The sequence below is a fragment of the Dermochelys coriacea genome, chromosome 18 (genome assembly GCF_009764565.3).
Source record: "Dermochelys coriacea isolate rDerCor1 chromosome 18, rDerCor1.pri.v4, whole genome shotgun sequence".
Taxonomy (NCBI): domain Eukaryota; kingdom Metazoa; phylum Chordata; order Testudines; family Dermochelyidae; genus Dermochelys; species Dermochelys coriacea.
The window spans coordinates 13,056,223-13,074,647 of NC_050085.1; the positions used below are offsets into that span (position 1 = coordinate 13,056,223).

Below are 18,425 nucleotides of genomic sequence, written 5' to 3' on the forward strand. Positions count from 1 at the left end.
GTTTTCCTTTCTGAGCCCCCACCCCAACATGCTATAAAAACTCCACGTCCCACTTATGCCACAACAACAGGTTTTCTGCATACAAAAGCCAGGACCAGCATTAGTGGGTAGCAAGCAGGGCAACTGCCCAGAGCCCCATGTCACAGAGGGAGGGCCCTGTGAAGCTAAGTTGCTCAGGCTTCAACTTCAGCCCTAGGTGGCAGGGCTTTGGGCCCTGGGCTACACGGGGCGGGGCTTCAGCTTTCTGTCATGAGCCACAAAAAGTCTAATGCTGTCCCTGCTTGGCAGACCCCCTGAAACCTGCTCATGGCCCCCCTCTCCCCCCCCAACGACTAGCAACTACTGTGTATACATTGAGCAATGAACAATGCTAACTTGCACTTCTGATTGGGAAAGATGTAGCTGGTTCATTTATTTTGACAAATGTTGTTTACAATGATTTATCCTAACAGTTCACTGCATGCTAGCAAATGTTTTTTTTCCCATAGTACATATTGTGTAAAGCTGCAGTAATACGCATAACTTTTCCAATAAGCTTACAACACCATTCTGCTGTTACATCTGTGCCGAGACGTGGGGCAAGGCTGCTGGTTAGGACAATATGCAAGTTTGTTGCTCAGAGAGGTTCTACAGTAACTCCCCACTTAACGTCCTCTCACTTAATGTTGTTTCGATCTTATGTCCCTCCTCAATTACAGAACATGTTCCATTAAAAGTTGTGCAATGCTTTGCTATAACATCGTTTGGCTGCCTGCTTTGTCCACAGCTGGCAGCCCCTCCATCAGCTCCCCTACGCCCCTCCCACCCGCTGGCAGATCCTGTGGATCAGCACTTCCCCACTGCCCATGGCAATCAGCTGGCTTGTGGCGTTCAGGAGGGAGGAGTCCTCACTCCGCGCGCAGGCTCCCCCTCCCTCTCCTGCCCCCTGAACATTGCAAGCCAGCTGATTGCCGCAGACAGGAGGCAGGGGAGGAGGAGCGAGGATGTGGCGTGCGGATTAAGGGGGGGGAGGGAGGGTAGAAGAGGTGGGTCAAGGGTGGGGGCTTGGGGGAAGGGGTGGAGTGGGCAGGCTGAGGGTTGAGCCCCCCACCCCTGGTCCTTGCAGAGTAGGGGAAGCTGCAGCTGTGCAATGTGCTTCTCCTAGCCTACAGCACCTTCAGCCTCCTTGCCTGCGTGTCTCCAGTGCCAGTGGGCTGTGCCTGTGAGGGGTAAGGCGAGGGCACCTCCCAACTATAGTACTGTACTGCAAAAAAAATTCCCTGGAACTTAACTCCCCCCCATTTACATTCATTCTTATGTGGAAATTGGATTTGCTTAACATCGTTTCACTTAAAGTCGCATTTTTCAGGAACAGAACTACAACATTAAGTGAGGAGTTACTGTACTGCTATGTAAGTGGCCTAGGGTACGGGGGGGGGGGGGAGGAAGGAGATGGAGATTCAGGAAGCTCTACCATCTTGCAGACGGACTAATTCCACTGGCGGTATAACGTAGTTCCAGAGCTGCCGCAAGGAACTAGTGGAGGGGGTCTCAAATTACCGGCCCACGGGCCATCTGCGGCCTGAGAACCTCCCCCCTGGAGCCCATAGAGGAGAAACTCATATAACCACGCTGCTGGCTCTGTCTTCTGCAGGCACCGCACCCTGCAGCTCCCATTGGCTGGGGGAGAGGGACAGAAATATCATCACTAGTCACTGGGCAGAATCAGCCATGGAGGCAGCATCATTAGTTGCCAGGCAGAGTAAGCTATGGAGGCAGTGTCACTTCCCCGCCCCCCCATTGATATAAACAAGTCAAAATACCGACCACAGCTATCTGATCCACACCTTGCTGTAATCCTGAAAGTTTGAACTGCTTAGTCACTGAGGCCAAATATCAATAAACTGACAGAATTGAAGTGTTGCCAGGTGTCTGGCAAACACTAAAAACTCTGGCAGGCAAAGAATTGTATAAAGTTGTATGACAGTTTTATTATTGCTAAGAAATTCAAAACAAACAAAACAAACATTTTCTTTTCTGAACACCATCGTCAGTGACATTACTGGCCTGCTGGGAGGATTTGAGGACTGGCACTAGCCCTAACGTAGATTGAGTGCGAGACCCCCTGAACTAGTGTGTTGCACCTCACCTTACATACATGCTGCTTCTTGCAATCATGCTGAAAATCTCTGCTCCAGAATTAACCCTTGCCAGTAATGATCAACAGAGGCAGTGTGGCCAAGTGGACAGAGCTCCGAACTAAAACTCAAAAGAGCTGGGTATTATTCTCACCTCTTCCACTGCCCTGGCTGAGTGACCTTGGTCAAGACTCTTTGCCCCATGTGCCTCAGTAGGATACTTCCTTTGTAAAGTGCTTTGCAATCTACTGAAGAAGTGTGCTATAAGATATTATTATAGGCGTTAGCTAGGATGTAGGAGGGCCACAATGAAAAGTTCAGCTTTCTACAACTTAAATAGGAGAGATCTTCCACAGCTAAACTCAATGGAAAGAAGCATTTTCTTTGTTTACACAAGCGTCTTAGCATTTCTTGAAGTGATAACATGCTCTGAGATTCCCTTTGGAGAATACCATTTAATTCACAAAAAGCAGTACTTGTGGCACCTTAGAGACTAACACATTTATTTGAGCATAAGCTTTCGTGAGCTACAGCTCACTTCATCGGTAATGCATCCGATGAAGTGAGCTGTAGCTCACGAAAGCTTATGCTCAAATAAATGTGTTGGTCTCTGAGGTGCCACAAGTACTCCTTTTCTTTTTGCAAATGCAGACTAACACGGCTGCTACTCTGAAACCATTTAATTCAGTGGATCTTGTGGTGAAATTGCAATTTAGGTGTTGTCCATGAGACAGAAGCAAAAAACTGCCCCCCATTTTACACACAGGCCAAGCAGTGCCTGCTAGAGTTACAAGGAACTTGCTGTCAAAACTCATAAGCACCAGAGTAAAGTCTAATGCCAGGTCTACACACTAAGAATTTTTGCTGCTATAGCCAGGCTGGTTAGGGGTGATTTTCTCAGACGTTTCTATGCAGGAAAATGCCGTAGTGTTAGGGACATGCACAAGAATAAAAATGTGGTCGTTTTTGGAGGGGCACTCTCTATGCTGTCCACGGCTGGAGAGGCTGGTTCCCACCTTCCCCCGAGTCAGTGGGGCTTACTCTTCTTTCCCCATCCCGCCGCAGGGCCAGTGGAGCTCGCTCTCCCTGGCCCAGCACCACAGGAGTTCTGTGCCTCTGCTGACTGGGGGGGCCTGTGCCACTTCTTCCCCCCTGTTACGCAAGCCCCTACCTAGTAAGGGATTTGCTGAACAATTTTTTTTGGTGGCCTCAGCGTGCGGCCACCAACCCCTGCTAGTGGCTGCTCTGACAATTTTTCCAACCCTAAGCTCCACTGCCCCAGGCTGAAGCCTGAAGCCCACTGAGCAAACACACTGGCCCCACATGTCTGCAGAGGTGCTGCCCGGAGCCCCCAGGAGGCTCTGTGGTGAAGAGGGCTGATCCCTTGCTGGCAGTGCTAGCAAACACCAAGTCAGCCAGGAGCAACAGCTGGGTGTTGCAGCAAGGGGCTAATGCTTTGCGCCCCTCCACTCAGGTCTTCACCCAGGAAGCTATCATACCCACAGAAAAATCCCCTGGTGACCGCATTTGAGAAAAGCTGGCCATAAATGTGCTTTTGCTGGTAGAGCTAATTTTGCTTGCTGAATTGATATAAACTATAAGGGCAAAAACATTTATTTTTGCCTGTATAAGCTGCATCTATCTACACTATAGGGGTTTTCGCAAAAAGAAAAGGAGTACTTGTGGCACCTTAGAGACTAACAAATTTATTAGAGCATAAGCTTTCGTGAGCTACAGCTCACTTCATCGGTAATCATTACCGATGAAGTGAGCTGTAGCTCACGAAAGCTTATGCTCTAATAAATTTGTTAGTCTCTAAGGTGCCACAAGTACTCCTTTTCTTTTTGCGAATACAGACTAACATGGCTGCTACTCTGAAACCTATAGGGGTTTTGACAGCAAAACTTTTAAGGATAGACTAGGCCTTACTGTAAAGATGATCAGAACATCCAGGACTATTTGGAAGCAAAGAGGGTACTTTAATTCCAGTTTCCCCATTATTGTTTGCATTTGCTGGATAGGCTGCAAGATTCTTCCTCCCTTTACCATTAATTATTCTCCCCCATGCAAACAGCCTCCCTGTGAAATCTGAGACCTTTAGAGCCTTAAACTATGAGTAACAACAGTCAAGTGTGTTTTCCTTTGACTTCTTGATTCTTGCTCCTTCCTACCACAAACAGAAAGAGCTCATCCTAAACCAGTGGCAATCCATGCATTTTACAGTAACAGCTTTGCCTCGAGCCATTTTAATCCACTTGATTTTGACCTTGGCTGTAGAATAAAGCACCCAAGCTGCTTAGGAAGCTAGGCACACACACAGCAGCTGAAATTCTGTTGCGTGGATGGAGGCTGAGCTACATTTACAAAAGAACTGACACAAAAAAGACTGACTTTGAACAAGCAACTTGGCTGTTATCAGCACTTTGCTCACTTTGTGTACAGAACCTGGGCCTGACATTAGCTATCTGCTCTGCAAATACAACTTTGGAGCGCAAGGCTTTAGCACATCTTCCTCAATGCAGCACGCACAGTTCATGCTGTCCATGTGCTTGCCTGAACACAGAAAGGATGGAGGGGGAAGGGACTGGGGCCCTGGGCAGGGAAAACCCTTCACAACAAAACCTTTGTCTGCTCCCAGAGCACAGGCTTTAAAATAGTTTGGTGTTGGAAATGCATTCTGGGCATGGATCTGACAGTTACCTCAAGTCCTTCACTCTGCTCCTGAATGCCTAGATCCAACACTGGCACAACAAACCAGATTCTACCTTCACTTATGGTAGTGTAAAAAGAAAAGGAGTACTTGTGGCACCTTAGAGACTAACAAATTTATTAGAGCATAAGCTTTCGTGAGCTACAGCTCACTTCATCGGATGCATCTGATGAAGTGAGCTGTAGCTCACGAAAGCTTATGCTCTAATAAATTTGTTAGTCTCTAAGGTGCCACAAGTACTCCTTTTCTTTTTGCGAATACAGACTAACACGGCTGCTACTCTGAAACTTATGGTAGTGTAAATCACAAGTGACTCCGCTGAAATCAATGGTGTGAGAGGGGAACTTGACTCAGCCTGTCTACACCCCCATCTTAAAGAATTTATCATCCGAGAGCAGAAACCGAAGTGATTAATTCATTCCCTTTGAAATGAAAGATTATATAAGCCCAGTAGTAGGTTTCTGCTTTCACCAAAGAAAGTCGTCATTCCCTATTTACATAAATAATGGGACAGATGCTTTAGTCATACAATCTTCTTTGCTGGCTTTCTTTTTTAGAGTGTCTTAACTGCTAGGTGCTATTACAGGGGGGGAAATTGGAGATATACAAAATTATATGTAAAGCCACTCAAAAAAGGCAGAGGTTCGTAACCACCATTTTTGCAGTGTGTCACTCACATCCACATTATATTACCAGATGCTGGTGAGACTAAATATTTTTTAAAAAAACCACACCCCCAAAACCAGAGTTTATATGCTCGGCAATGCCCTTAGGATTCTGGCAGGCTGCAAAGAGAGTAGAGAAAGTCCTCTCACTGTTCCTGGCAACTAACCAGCCATCAGAGAGTTTCAGACCTTAATTGCTACAACAGGGTGCTAGGCAAAAGGCAATCTTGGCTACTGGGGTCCCTTTTTATTCAAGGCCGTAGGATTGTAGCCAAAACTCTGAATTGCATCTTGAAGCGAACAGGTGGCAGTGCAAACATGAGTATTGTGATCTGTGCTTTCGTGCTGTTAGAGTTAAAGTGTAAAAAACACCATGTTATGCTTTGATTATTTATATTACAGTAGCACTTAGACTGGGATCAGGGCCCCATCATACAGGGACTGTAAGAAACTTTCCCTGCCCAAATTAGCTTACAAATCTAAACATACAACACAGGTAACGGGTGTGAGAAAGGAAGCATTATCTCTATTTCACAGATGGGGAAACCGAAGCACCGAGTGATTAAGCGACTTGCCCAAGGTCACACAGGAAGTCTGCATTAGAACCAGGAATAGCCCACACTGCACCATGCCAAACATCTAGTTACATCTTGTTTATTTCATATACATGATAAAAGGAAGTTAACTACCTATAGACAATAGATTACACAATATGAAAAGGTTATCCGACTCTATGATTATTTTGTGGAGCTAGTTCTAAAAATATATGGTCTAGAGTTTACGCGAGTGTGTAGTACCACAGTCCTCATGATTGACAGGAGAGCATTATGATTCCTACACCGAGTGACATCTCGTTATGCAATTTCTCTAACCTTCTCACACACCTGGCCATTCTCCTCCAGCCACTAGCTACCTCCTCTTTGCCATCTTGCCCTGTTCACACACACAAACTGTCCTTCCATCCTGAAATTCAGTAACCTCAGACATGTATACAGCCTCTACCATTTAAGTGCAAGTACCTCCTGGAATAAGTATGTAACCTTTTGATACACAGCACGAGTTAGTATCCACATCATCAGCTTTAACCGTCCAGGGCAAATGTTACCAGCATGACTTTAAACACAACATCTAGCACAGCAAATCTCTGGACTTCTCTGCAGGTCAGCTCCAGTAAGTACTTCAGTATATTAACACTGTGCTCTGATCAGCTAATTTTCCTCCACATGAGGTTTCCTTGCATCATCTCTCCCTGTGATGTTCTATTTCCTGGGAAGGTAGCTGAAAATAGCCTGCTGCACATAAAGGAAATACTTTCTAGTATTCCCAGAGCGTCTCATACTCTCACATCTGGGAAAAGGAAAAAAACAGCAACAACCTTAAACAGATCCGCAAACAAAGCCAAACCCTTGCAGTACTGGATTATGAATATGCAGCCAGACCAGTTTCCAAAGTAAAAGTTACAGCTATCACGTCCACCAAGACTCTGTACTGGTTAAAATTACTTTGGAGATACCAGCTACAAAATTTTAGTTCTCATGACAAGATACACAGCTTTTATTGCATCAGCCTCTTGTAAAATCAAAATAAAAGGGTTTTGCAATCCATTTGTTCTTCTTTAGGAAAGAGAAAGCAGTCCAGAATCAGAAAGGTCTAAGGTAGCTAAAAGTAGCATCTACTCTCTCCACCCTCACCTAAGAATTACAGGCAGCAGAAACACGTGATCGCAACAGAAACGGATCTTTCCCATGATGTGCAAGAATTCCCATCAGTGCCAGAAGGGCCACAAAACAGCTAGTAAGCAGTTATGACAAGAACTAATGGGAACCCCTATGTAACTACATACAAGGAGGCTGGAACAATTTGTACAGAGAGGATGCTGAGAGACACTGAACTGAACTGTAAACCCTGTATATAATGGAAACCACTTGAAGCCAGGGGGTGCACTAGCATCCCCCGCACCTCTAATTCCAACACATATGATTACATAAGCATATTTATTTATTTATTGTAGATGCAAAAGCTTTATTTAAAAATCATGTCCGGGTTGCTAGGCTCAACGTTTGATTGTGCTTCTCTTTTTACCTCCCACTTTCTATATTTGCAAAGACCTTGACATTCATACTTAATGTCTGCCCCAGTACACAGTGACTTTATTCTAAAGAAGCTGTCAGGAGCCCAACCACCTAGACTATGTGCATGACTCCCGAAACTTAAAACCAAAACTCAACTAGAAAGGAAACCCGAACTCAGCGTTCCTAGACCAAGCATAATTGTTGGGGAAAATTAAGAATGGTAAATGGTATAATCCCAGAAGACACAGAATGGGACAAAAAAACTGCTACGAGCCCAGCCAAGGCTATAATGAAGGATAATTTGAGAGGACCAGATTGGAAGCCCCTTATTCACGCTGTCAAGCATTTGATAACACTTCACTCTTACATAGCACTTCTCATCAGTTGATCTCAAAGCGCTTTGCAAAGGAGGTCAGTATCATTTACCCCCCATTTTAAATACTGAGAAACTGAGGCACAAAGGAAATTACTTGCCCCGGGTCACCCAGCAGGTCAATGGCACAGTCGGGAATAGAATCATTCCCTTCAGTGGGACCACTCAGGTAAATAATTGCTCATTTACACAAGTAAGGGGTTCAAAATCTAGCTCTTAACATTTCATTGTGTGCCCATCTTCATCCTAGGAAAACTGAAAGCACTGAGAAGTTTCCCCAACAGCTGAATTTTGAATCATCTCAAAGTTACGGGGTTCTGAGGTGAATGCTCTTTACAGAGCTTTTCCCCAGATTTATTTTGCAGTGGAAAGTTTCAATCTGTTTTTCTGCAACATGCCACAATCTCCAGCAATGAATACTCAGTGGGGACAGATAAGCAGGTCATGCCTTCAATGCTTGAGCACTGCATTAAGTGAAATAAGTGGATGCAAACTCAGGGACTGAAGCAGATTTTGTATTAAAATAAGTAATGAAATAAGGACAAGCAGACAAGCCCCTTAACTATATTAAGCATTCAATAAAGTTCCAGCTAATAATTTTGTTACCAGGTACATGAATTCTTGCAAAGCATTTTCCTGTTTTCAGATCAGTGCTGTGTTTAGACACTACTCAGGAAATAGAAAGACCTTTTTCTTATCAGAGTGTACACAGACCAGTGGACTAAGCATAGGACTGGGAGCCAGGAACTCTTGAGTTCTAATCCAGATTTTGCCCATAATTTACTATGTGGCCCTGCAAGTCATGGTAACCTGTATGTGTCCGTTTCCCCCATCTGAAAGGTAGGTGAATTAGTATTCTCCTCCTCCCAGAGGGTCTTGTAAGGATTAGTGTTTGCACTGCACTATACAAGTATTAACCTCTGCCGGAGCAATTTATACACAAAGTTAGTTTTTAAAAGTCATACGATACAGAGAATACATAATCAGCAACAACCCAAGTTTAGGTGAATAGATTGAATAATACAGTTTAGATATTAGAATCCAAATACTCAGGTACACTACTCATGAAAAGTTGCATAGAGATTTGTTTATGGAAAGCACATATCAATGAGGGGAGATTGTCCCTCAGTAATTGGGAATTAGGTTGGTTGTCCATTTACAAAATACAATCCACGAGGACAGTATTTGTTACTTTCCTGACTGTGCTTCTCATCGGCATTCCAGCTCATTCCTCCTGGTATTGCTCATGTCCAGTGATGTGTTCTATGTAGATGTCCCTCGACCACCTGATGGCATCCGACATCGTGAGTTGCCGCATCAGCTGGGCGTAGCGTTGACCAATTCCGCATTCTCTCAGCACTCACTCTTACTGGGGTCCCATGAGCGTAAGGCTCCGACGATCAGCGCACGTGTCTGGGCCTGTTAATCCTTAACTCTCAAGGTTTCGGTCAGAGGGGCATATTTCTTTACCTTTCAAGCTCGGGCATCATGGAAGGCTGGGGTCCTGTTCTTGAACAGCACTGTGATGTCCACCATGATGATCTTCTTTCAGTCCTCATTGGTGAGGACAACGTCTGGTCGCAGTTGGCTGTCGGTTCCGGGGATGGTGGAGTTTACAGCAACCTTCCCCATGGGTGGCGGGATGGCTCTGGCCAGGTGATCTTGGATGTTGTTGTGTCACAGCTGCCAACCTCACATGGGGCTTGCAGCTACACAGTACGTGGGGTAGTGTCTCGTTGGCATAGCCGCACTTCCTGCATCACTTGTTCCGATTCCCGTGGCGGACAGCTCCATTCAGTGGGATGCAGTTAAGCTGGGTCTTGTGGATGAACCTCAAGTTGGCAAATCAGGGAGGAAGTGGTTGCTGGCGTCCGACTTGCACGCATGTCTAGTGGCAGCCGATACGCTTCTCCAGTCACCACACAGCATTGCGGGCATGAGTCCAGAGCAAAGCCAAGTCTCCCCATCTCTTCCAAATTCACTTTCCAGCAAGCCGTTCAGGTAGGTGGCGACATCTTGTTTGGAGGGGGTCCTGGTGATTCACTTCTTGACAGCCTCCTGCAGAGCACTCTCCGCGATGTTCCTCACCATGGCGCCCAGGCACGTCAGAAGGCGCGAGCGATCATGGCAACGTCGCACAGATCACCCATTCCAGGTGTTCAAGGCGTTACCAGATCTCATTCTTGTTTGTTGCTGATTAAATCCTTCTTGCCTCAGACTCATCTTTCCAATCCACAGTAGAGGAAGATTTGCTTTGCTGTTATTAGTGTGACCCTTAACAGGAACACTCCATCTAACAAACAAGAAGAAATCAGCAAGAACCACTGTGACTGCCTATAAACACACTGAAGCCAATAGGAAGCTACCTCTCTACAATTTGAAGATGCTTTCTAGTGTCAAAGTCCATTCTTTCACTCCTAGCCTGCATTAAGTGCTGGATAGCTTCAAAGCTGTAAGATTAGGTCAACTTGCATGCTGGTTGGGGAAGGGACCATTTTAGTTGTGTATAAGCACAGTGCCTAGCACAATAGGGCCCTGCAGCCATCACCATAATCACCAACAACATTGTTTTAAGTGATGGAGTGGCTCTTATATCAACTGCAAATTGTCATTAAAAGGGGGGTTTAAGTTCAGAATTTATCTTACAGAAACTTTAAATGTTCCCACTTTCTAATGCTTTCCACTGGCAAAGTGGAACCTTTTTGTCCTAGGCCCTGGTACTACAACCAACTCTGTGTGAGCTGACCCTTACATCCATGGAGCCCCACTGACTTCAGCGGATCACCATGCAAGGATCTGATTAGGTGGAGGTCCTTGCAGGACCAGAGTCCTAGTTTGCACCATCAAAGAGAGACCCTGATGGGAATTATTATTATTTGTGTGTACTGAGGTAGCACCTAGGAGCCTCACTCATGAACCAGGACCCCATTGTGCTAGATGCTGTACAAACAGAACAAAGAGACAGTCCCTACTCCACAGAGTTTACATGGAGGGGAAACAAGAACTTTGCCCCTCACTTGAATTGAAGAACTGAAGCAGTGACAGTGGTTTACAAAAATTGCTTTGATAGTGTAATATAGTTAGCAAAATAAATATCACTGAAGTTTTCCTTTAATCAGATTTTGTCTGTCAAGGGAATGTGCTGTAAGTTTATCATACTGTTAAAAAACAAAACCCCATAAGGATAGCAGGGTTTATAACATTTAATCTAAGGTGATCTTGGTTTCCCAAAAAGAAAAGGAGGACTTGTGGCACCTTAGAGACGAACAAATTTATTTGAGCACAAGCTTTCGTGAGCTACAGCTCACTTCATCGGATGCATTCAGTGGATAATCAATTCCCAAGTTTGTCACTGTTCCAAAACACACACACCAGATTTCCTATGCATGTGTAGAGAAAAACGAACAATTCAGTAGTTAGGGTGCTAGTCCGGGACACTGAAGACTTGATTTAAATTACCGCTTTGCCTCAGACTTTCTATGTCGCATTGGGCAAGTACGTCTCTCTCCGTCTCAGTTCCCCATCTGCAAAAATGGGGATAAACGCATACAAATTAAGCACATGCTTAAGTGTATGCAGGATTGGGACCTTGGATTAGGAGCTCTTCCAAAGAGTTTGTTTGGACGCTGCCTAGCAGATAACACAGTAGCACCCATAACTATCTACATGTCTTAGGTTTTCATACAGACTTCACCATGCTAACATAGCACTTAACAACCTTTAATTGTAAATATCCTCAAACAACAAACAATGGGTGGAAGAAAGATACAGCACACAACTCAGACATCCATATCAGCTATCCCCAACAGGCTCCCTATTGAACCATTACTCGGCTATCTTGGTAGAAGCGGGTCTAGAGGAAGAATTTAAGTTCAGTGCATTAAGAGTTCACTTGGAAGAAAGCAGGAAGACAGAAATGAACAGGGGCAGAGGGAGTCTCTGGTACAGCAGAAGAGAAGTGGTTGGTCACATGGTTCAGAGCTGTAAATGTTAAATAGCATAACCACGCTGTGACCACCTAGGCATTTCTCTGTCACCATTATGCTGCATAAAACAGCTTTATGAATTTCACCTAGATCCTCTGGCCTCAAGAGTGCAGGCTGTGAGCTTAAAGGAAAGACTCCACAATTACTCTGTTATTTTCATTTTTATAGTTGTTTCTGTGGTGCTCATAACAATCATATATTCGCAAAACAGGGACCAAGCACACAGTTGAGCAATTCCAGCCCAATCCAATACAGGGTAGTGGTGCACATTCACACTAGCTTGGTTTGTTACAGTACCATTACTGCTGTTGAGCATGGTCATTCAGTCATAAAACATGGATGACCGACAGCAAGGATGGATGGGAGACCTTCAGCATACGGATCCTCTTCTATTAGTAAAAAGAAAAGGAGTACTTGTGGCACCTTAGAGTCTAACAAATTTATTAGAGCATAAGCTTTCGTGAGCTACAGCTCACTTCATCGGATGCATTTGGTGGAAAAAACAGAGGAGAGATTTATATACACACAGAGAACATGAAACAATGGGTTTATCATCACTCTCCTTACAGTGTGTATGATAAACCCATTGTTTCATGTTCTCTGTGTGTGTATATAAATCTCTCCTCTGATTTTTCCACCAAATGCATCCAATGAAGTGAGCTGTAGCTCACGAAAGCTTATGCTCTAATAAATTTGTTAGTCTGTAAGGTGCCACAAGTCCTCCTTTTCTTTTTGCGAATACAGACTAACATGGCTGCTACTCTGAAACTCTTCTATTAGTAAAAAGAAAAGGAGTACTTGTGGCAAACCTGTGATCTTCTATTAGTGTGTCTATACAGTGCCTAACCTACCTGAAATCCATCCCTGTGCCTTACTGCCAAACCTGTGGTCTCAAGGGTGCTTGAACTAGATCCCCTCATTATAAAAGAGGGGATGGTTGGCAGGGTGTTTCTTGTGACAGCCCAAGTTTGGTGACTTTCTAGGTATGCTGAAAAAGACACCTGTTCAATAGGATCTCTGGAGAAGCTGAGGTTAGGTAGTGAAGGGGATGGCTCAGGTCCTGTGGAACTGATTTTAATGCTGCCGAGGATCAATTTAATTATATTTATTGTACAATTACGTTGGGACACCTGGAACCTAGGATAAGCATCTTTATTATCTACATAAAGGAACAGATAGGGCCCACATTTCAGTGGCAGGATCCAGATACTACTGTACTTAAGTCAACATGTACTACTCCAAGCCAGAAGGAGAAGAGGTAGTGCCTTCAGAAAACAGCTTTGGGGGTTTTAATTTACTGGATGAATCAGTATTGCTAGCTTGAAAAAAAAAAAAGAATATAAAAAGTTGCAATGGTTCCTGGCATTTCTGAGTAAATAACCTTCCCAGAGAGTTCTGTGCTCCACCTTTTAAAGAGATGTAAACTTCTCGCTATTATGTGAAAGTTCAGTATACTACATGTAGGATCCTAGATAGTCTAAGAGTGACTAAATGATTAGAAGGCTTCACTTTCTTTTCTCCTCCTGAATAACTTCCTGCAATAATATTTTAAAATATGGCGCATCTCTCATTTTATGGTTGACATTCTTAGAGAAAAATCCTGCAATGCTAGCACTAAGTAATTACATGAAGCTTGGTCAATTTCCATTATAAGCCCATCTTTTTGGATAGTTCATCTGTCTGTACTGCAGAACCTTCTTCCAAAGTACTTGCCAACTGACAGTACTTCAGTAGACTATATGAAATTGATTGCTGGTCTTAATGTAATTAATAGTGGAGCCTTGCTTACCTCTCAGAACATTGGTCTGTTGCTAAATAAAGGACTTCAGTCTCCAGTGTCTTCTGGCATCTTTTGGAACATTAGGTTATGCAGTTTCATAGCCTTGCTTTTAATCGCAGCCTTTGCAAGAAGTTCTTAATATGCTCTGCAAACATTTCCGCCCCACCCTCACCCCCCCAAATTCAGTTAATTGATGGTCTGTCAAGTTGCCTAAAGACCACAGGCTAAGCTCTGCCTTTGGATGGCTTCCTGCATTGACTGCAACAGGAGGCACACATAGGGGCAGGATTTAGCCTCAAGTCATTCACTTAACAAAGGCAGCAAAATGTCAGTTATATATGATTTTGTAATTGCACACACTTGGATATCATAGCAAACAACTCACTTTTCCTAAGGGCTTGTCTACGCTGGCAATTAACAGCACTGCAACTTTCTCACTCAGGGGTGTGAAAAAAACACCCCCGAGCGGAGTGCTGTTAAGCACCAGTGTAAACAGTGCCCCAGCACTGGGAACGGGAGCTATACCCCTCATTGAGGTGTTTTTGGTTTTTTTTGTTTTTTGTTTTTTTAAGAGTGCTGGGAGAGCTCTCTCCCAGCGCTGCGACCACACAAGGCACATTAAAACACTGCCACAGCAGCACTTTAGCATTGCGAGTGTAGACTAGCACTCAGTCCATTGCCAAGACCAACTAAGTTAGGGTACGTCTTCACTAGCAACAGTCACGGCACCAGCACTGGGAGAGAGTTCTCCCAGCACTGTTAAAAAACCCACCACCTCCACAAGGGGACTAGTTCCCAGCACTGGTGCACTGTCTACACTGCACTTGGCAAAACTGGAACTTGCAGCGCTCAGGGGAGTGTTTTTTCACACCCGAGCAAGAAAGTTGCAGTGCTGTAAAGTGGCAGTGTAGACAAGACCTTCGACTCCTACCTTTACTGCCTAAGAGCAGCCTTGCAAACCAGTCATAAGTTGCCAGCCTGGCACAGAATCCATTGGTTTTTATTATTAAGACAATGGGAAAACACCACACTTTCATAATTCTGATCAATACACACACAAAAAGGCTTTAGAGTTAATACCTAGCAGGTCAGTACAGAAACACACAACTAGGTAGATGCTGCTTTTTTAGGTCTCATGTCTCAAGCAAAAGCCTCTGAACTGTGCTCTTATGCAATCAAGAAACAAAACACAAAGCCTTAAAGCTATTGAAATTCACTTTGGACAAGACTGAATTCCAGCATGTGGTCAACCACAACTATCAACTGCCATTACCCTTCCCAAGTCATCCTCATAGAACACACACTGCTAATCCCCACTGCTAAGATCAAGAAAAACAAAATCCACCCCACTCTGACATCCCTGCACCTGTATATGAAAGAAACCTCAGGATTCCAGGCATTCAATCATAGTATTAAAAGGAAATATTCTTGCCCTGCCACATAAATCCTCTGCACTTTTTCAGGACATGGTCTCTTCTATACTGCAGATGTAGATCTAGTGACTCCATCACAAACTGCTCTCTTCCCTTTGCCTGCCGCAGGCTGCACTAGCCTTACAGCATGAATGCACAATTCAGGTCCTCGGAATGTTTCTTTCCTCTACCAGGACTAGTCAATATGCACCACAAGCGGCAGGGTCTAGAAAGAATAGATTACTACACTGACGCTTCCCGGAAGGTAGTGACATTTACACAGAGTCCAAACTTCACTCTTATGGGGACGTTCTCAAGGAAGAGAAACACTTTTTGTCACTGAGATGTGGAGGGGGAAGAAGCACTAAACCATTCAGCCTCCGGAGGAATGAACACACATTGCTATGTTGCTACTCCATGGCTCTTTCTGGCTTTGCAGATTAATGGCAATTGCTGCTCAGGGCATCCCTGGGATGTGGCACTCCAGTGCAGTCATGTTTCCAGCCAAGTGGCCCCAGTATCAAATGCCCACAAAGTCAATACCAAAGGCTGACCAGGGCTCTAAGAACCTCCCTGGTACCTTCTCAATTGCCAACACCATCAATACTGCACCAAAAACACCACCATTTCCTTCTCAGTCATAAGACTTTAGATTTGCTTGCCCCTAATGATGCAATATTTGGAAAAGATGTTTTATTTTGCTAAGATGCAATACAGTTCCACTGCAGGGATTCAGCAGCAGCAACACCTTACACAGCCTTATTGCAATGGCACAAACAACAAGAATACAGGGGAAGGAGGTGGATGAAACAAGGAAAGATTTAAAAGACTGAAGGGGGAAAAAAAAAAAAAACAGCAGATCAATAACAACCCAACTCCTGATTCCAGGTGACATGGAGACAGAGAAAGCAACAATACAGTAGCATCAAGTGTTTGCACTATCAAAAAATATGTATAAAAGGATGAGGAATTGCAGCCCAAAGGGAAAGTTTCCAGTGAGGTTATGAGCAGCTGAAAATAGGTTATAATACAAAACTCAGTGTAAACCAGAACTGCAATGGTAGCAGCAGGCATGCACTATGATCCAGAGCACCTCCAGATATCACCACCACTGTGGCCTATACTGTCAGCAGGTATATCCTGTGTGCCTGCACTAGAGCATGGACCTTTTGGGTCATGGATTGTGCCTTCCACGTCCACACAGCAAGGAGTACATTGCCAGGGCTTTAAAAGACGGGCAGGAGAATGAGCCAGTCTGCCTTAACCCCCAGCCTTGGCTGCTGATGAAAGGCATGTTCTATTGTGTGTGTGTCTGTGTGTGTGTAGCTAACACATGTGAACCTCATTAACCCCATCCCTGCCCATACCACTCCCCCCCACTCCTCAGTAGTATTCCTGTCTTAACTGAGGCACATTTGGGTGGACAAGTATGTGAGGTGGGGACAGTACTTCCCCTTCCCCCCCATCCCACATGTGAGACTATTCAAGTCTCACCCTCCCCATACAAAACCTCTTTATAACCAAAGCCTTTTAAGAGAAAATCTAGAGATATCAGCAGGAAGGGAAGGGAAGATGAGGCAGGAAAAATTAAGGGGGGTACAGGAAGGAAGGAGAAGGGAGATATCAGCAGGTGAAGAGGGAATGGTGTTGAGCCAGGACACCCGGACAACCGAGGGAGATGCAAGGAAGGAATGGGGGGGGGGAAGAAGAGAGGAGAACAGGTGAAGGGGGAAGGGAAGAGGGGGCTGATCCAGGGCACCCAAGGGGAAGGAAGGAAGGAAGGAATGGGGGGGAAGAGGAGGGGACTGATCCAGAACACCCAAGGGAGACACCAGGAAGGAATGGGGGGAAGGAGAAGAGGTGGGAACCGGTGAAGGAGAAGAGAAGGGCGGCTGATCCCACGACACCCCAGGAAGGAACAGGGGGGAAGGAGGAGGGGGGGGAACAGGTGAAGGGGGAGGGGGAGCTGATCCCAGGACACCCCAGGAAGGAACGGGGGGGAAGGAGAAGAGAGGGGAACAGGTGAAGGGGGAAGGAGAAGAGGAGGGGGCTGATCCAGGACACCCCAGGGAGGCATCAGGAAGGAATGGGGGGGAAGGAGGAGGGGGAGAACAGATGAAGGGGGAGGGGAAGGGGGGGCTGATCCCAAGACACCCCAGGAAGGAACAGGGGGCTGATCCCAGGACACCCCAGGAAGGAACAGGGGGAAGGAGAAGAAGGGGGAACAGGGGAAGGGGGGGCTGATCCCAGGGAGGCACCAGGAAGGAACAGGGGGGAAGGAGGAGGGGGAGAACAGGTGAAGGGGAAGGAGAAGAGGGGGGCTGATCCCAGGAAGGAACGGGGGGGGAAGGAGAGGGCTGATCCCAGGAAGGAACGGGGGAACAGGGGAAGAGGGGGGGAAGGGGGGCTGATCCCAGGACACCCCAGGAAAGAACGGGGGGAAGGAGAAGAGGGGGGGAAGGGGGGGCTGATCCCAGGACACCCCAGGAAGGAACGGGGGAAGGAGAAGAGGGGGGGAAGGGGGGGCTGATCCCAGGACACCCCAGGAAGGAACGGGGGGAAGGAGAAGAGGGAGGGAAGGGGGGGCTGATCCCAGGACACCCCAGGAAAGAACGGGGGGAAGGAGAAGAGGGGGGGAAGGGGGGCTGATCCCAGGACACCCCAGGAAGGAACGGGGGGAAGGAGAAGAGGGGGGGAAGGGGGGGCTGATCCCAGGACACCCCAGGAAGGAACGGGGGGAAGGAGAAGAGGGGGGGAAGGGGGGGCTGATCCCAGGACACCCCAGGAAGGAACGGGGGGAAGGCGAAGCCCCGGGAAGGCCGGGCCCGGACACTCACCCCCCGGCGAAGAGGTGGAGCAGCGTGTTCTCCTGCGGGGCCCCCGCCATGGCTTCGCCACCGGCTCCAGCTACCGGCTCCGCGGCTGCCTCCTCCCTGCGACCGCGCCGACGGGGCCCAAGGCCAGGGCCTGGCGGGGGCGGAGCCTCGGGGGTCACGTGAAGGCGGCGGGCGATGAACCCACTAACCAGGGACCGCGTGGGGCGGGACCTTCGGGGGCGGGGCGGGGGCGCTGTACTGACGTCATAGGGGAAACGAAAGCTCTGGTGCTACAATGCGGAGGAGGCGGGGCTGGGGCATTGCGGGAGGGGGCTGAAGACTTGGGGCTGTTGCAATGAGATCGCAAGGGGTATGCAAGGGTACGGGTTTAGGGCTGGTGCATTGGGGCTGGGAAGCACAGCAGGGGTAGGGATGCAGGGGCAATCAGGTAGGGGGGCAGCGGAATTAGATATGCAGCAAGAAGACTGTGCCAT

At 46.5% G+C, this 18,425-nt stretch overlaps 1 protein-coding gene across 1 annotated transcript in view; it reads right to left on the reverse strand.

Moving 5' to 3' along the window:
• SLC25A33 (solute carrier family 25 member 33) overlaps positions 1-18,106 on the reverse strand; it is a 36,645-nt gene extending 18,539 nt beyond the window's left edge. The window contains exon 1 of the mRNA XM_038377086.2: positions 17,953-18,106. Coding sequence (XP_038233014.1) covers positions 17,953-18,002 — 50 coding nt within the window. The 5' untranslated portion in view covers positions 18,003-18,106. The remainder of the gene's footprint in view (positions 1-17,952) is intronic.
• Between the last annotated feature and the right edge of the window lie 319 nt (positions 18,107-18,425).